General features: G+C 45.3%; 1 protein-coding gene across 1 annotated transcript in view; it reads right to left on the bottom strand.

Moving 5' to 3' along the window:
- The window catches only part of wnt4 (wingless-type MMTV integration site family member 4), a 7,666-nt gene extending 5,942 nt beyond the window's left edge, over nt 1-1,724 (bottom strand). Inside the window, exons 1-2 of the mRNA XM_015375255.1 lie at nt 1,363-1,724; nt 1,053-1,184 (exon numbers count right to left, since the gene is read on the bottom strand). Of these exons, the coding sequence (XP_015230741.1) occupies nt 1,053-1,184; nt 1,363-1,486 (256 nt within the window). The 5' untranslated portion in view covers nt 1,487-1,724. The remainder of the gene's footprint in view (nt 1-1,052; nt 1,185-1,362) is intronic.
- Between the last annotated feature and the right edge of the window lie 72 nt (nt 1,725-1,796).

Here is a 1,796-nt window from a genome sequence, read left to right as displayed (position 1 = left end):
GAAAGACATCTTCTGCCTCCATTTATCTGTTTACTACAGTCTGTTGAATTCATGTTCATGTGGATTTAAAGACATTTCAATTAGTAGGAAAAAAAATGCAGGAGGGAATATAAAAAACAGTCTAATCAACCAAAACTTTCACTACCTCCATGCAGTACCTCTGTGGATCCCCTAGGGGTCGCAGACCCCCTGTTGAAGACCTCAAAATATGGCGAGAACATTATACTTCAAGTTTCACTACTTGGGCAATTGACTAATTTAGTGCATTATTTAAAAAAAAGTTAAAGTTCAAAAAAGGACTGGGGCAACCAGCAGAGCTCCGAGGCAAATCGCAGTCAGGGCTAATGTTAGCCTGTCAGCAGGAGCCAGGGCTAATGTTAGCCCGTCTGCAGCAGCCGGGCTAACGGTAGCCCGTATGCAGCAGCCAGGGCTAACGTTAGCCCTGGCTGCTGCAGCCAGGGCTAACGTTAGCCCGTATGCAGCAGCCAGGGCTAACGGTAGCCCGTCTGCGGCAGCCAGGGCTAACGTTAGCCCGTATGCAGGAGCCAGGGCTAACGTTAGCCCGTCTGCAGCAGCCAGGGCTAACGGTAGCCCGTCTGCAGCAGCCCTCTCTCTGCATAGCCGTTATTTAACTATCGCTGGCTCTGATGGAGGTTTGATTGTTTTATTTGGCAAAATGTTCATTTGATTTGTGTTTATCTGACTGTGTTAATTATTATTCCTCCACTAAATGAAAAAAAGTCATAATTTATTATTATCTAGAGACTATTAATAACAGGAGATGAAATGTAGCTCCAGACTAGCTTTGAATGTGGTGATGTCATCAGTACACTTCTCTTCCAATCGATCCAGATTTATTCTGCGTGCTCCCGTTCTCCCACAGTCCAGACTTTCCTGGGTTCTTCTCGAGAACATAGGCTACGTGTCAAGAACATAAGTTTGTACTCGTGTTCCTGTGAACTGAGAAACGGCCTTAATCTAATTTTTTTTAGAGAAAATGGTGTTGGCCTTTCTGTTCCCTCTCCATGTGTGAAAGCACTGCAGAGACCTACCCTCCTGACTGACTCCATGCACATTGTGGTCACAGCCACATTTTTCCAGCTCTCCGCTGCTGCAGGCCCTTGTGACCGCGAATGCCACACTGGCTGCTGAGATCGCATACACAAAGGCTGCCTCGCGGGTGCCTGACACACGTAGGAAAACACAGGGGCACACAAAACATGTTATACAAATGAAAAAAGCACTCTGATTGCTACATCCTGAAGAAAGACAATAATTACAAATAAAAAATAATAATAGGCAGAAATGTTGATTAATGTTGTGTAGGGAGACCCCTGCAGTTCCTGCAAGGTATAACCCTACCTTGGGTCACTACTTTGCCAAACACGGGCATGGTTTCCAAAGTTGAGCAGTTCCATCGACGATTGCGAAACTGGAACTGGCACTCGTCTATAGCCAACTGGGCTCCACGACGAACTGCATCCATCACCTCCACACTGCGTTTACAGATCTGGACCTAGAACACAACCGCAGTGCACTCGTTATCTGAAGAAACTCAACTATTTGCTTTACTCTTAAAGTGTGGAAATTGCTGTTTGCTCTATAGCACTGCATTGATAAAACACATGTTGTGTCCAAAAGTGAAGAACTGATGGAGATGGAACATTGAGTCATGATTTTGTTTTCTTTGCTGCTTGTGTTATGAACGCTAAATGGACACATGGATCCTCCACCATCAATGCATTATGCAGTGTGTGGGTGTGTGTGTGTGTGTGTGTGTGTGTGTGTGTGTGTGT

This window comes from Cyprinodon variegatus, unplaced genomic scaffold, assembly GCF_000732505.1.
Source record: "Cyprinodon variegatus isolate N-32 unplaced genomic scaffold, C_variegatus-1.0 Scaffold116, whole genome shotgun sequence".
Classification (NCBI taxonomy): Eukaryota; Metazoa; Chordata; class Actinopteri; order Cyprinodontiformes; family Cyprinodontidae; genus Cyprinodon; species Cyprinodon variegatus.
This window is presented reverse-complemented; position numbering and strand designations above follow the sequence as displayed.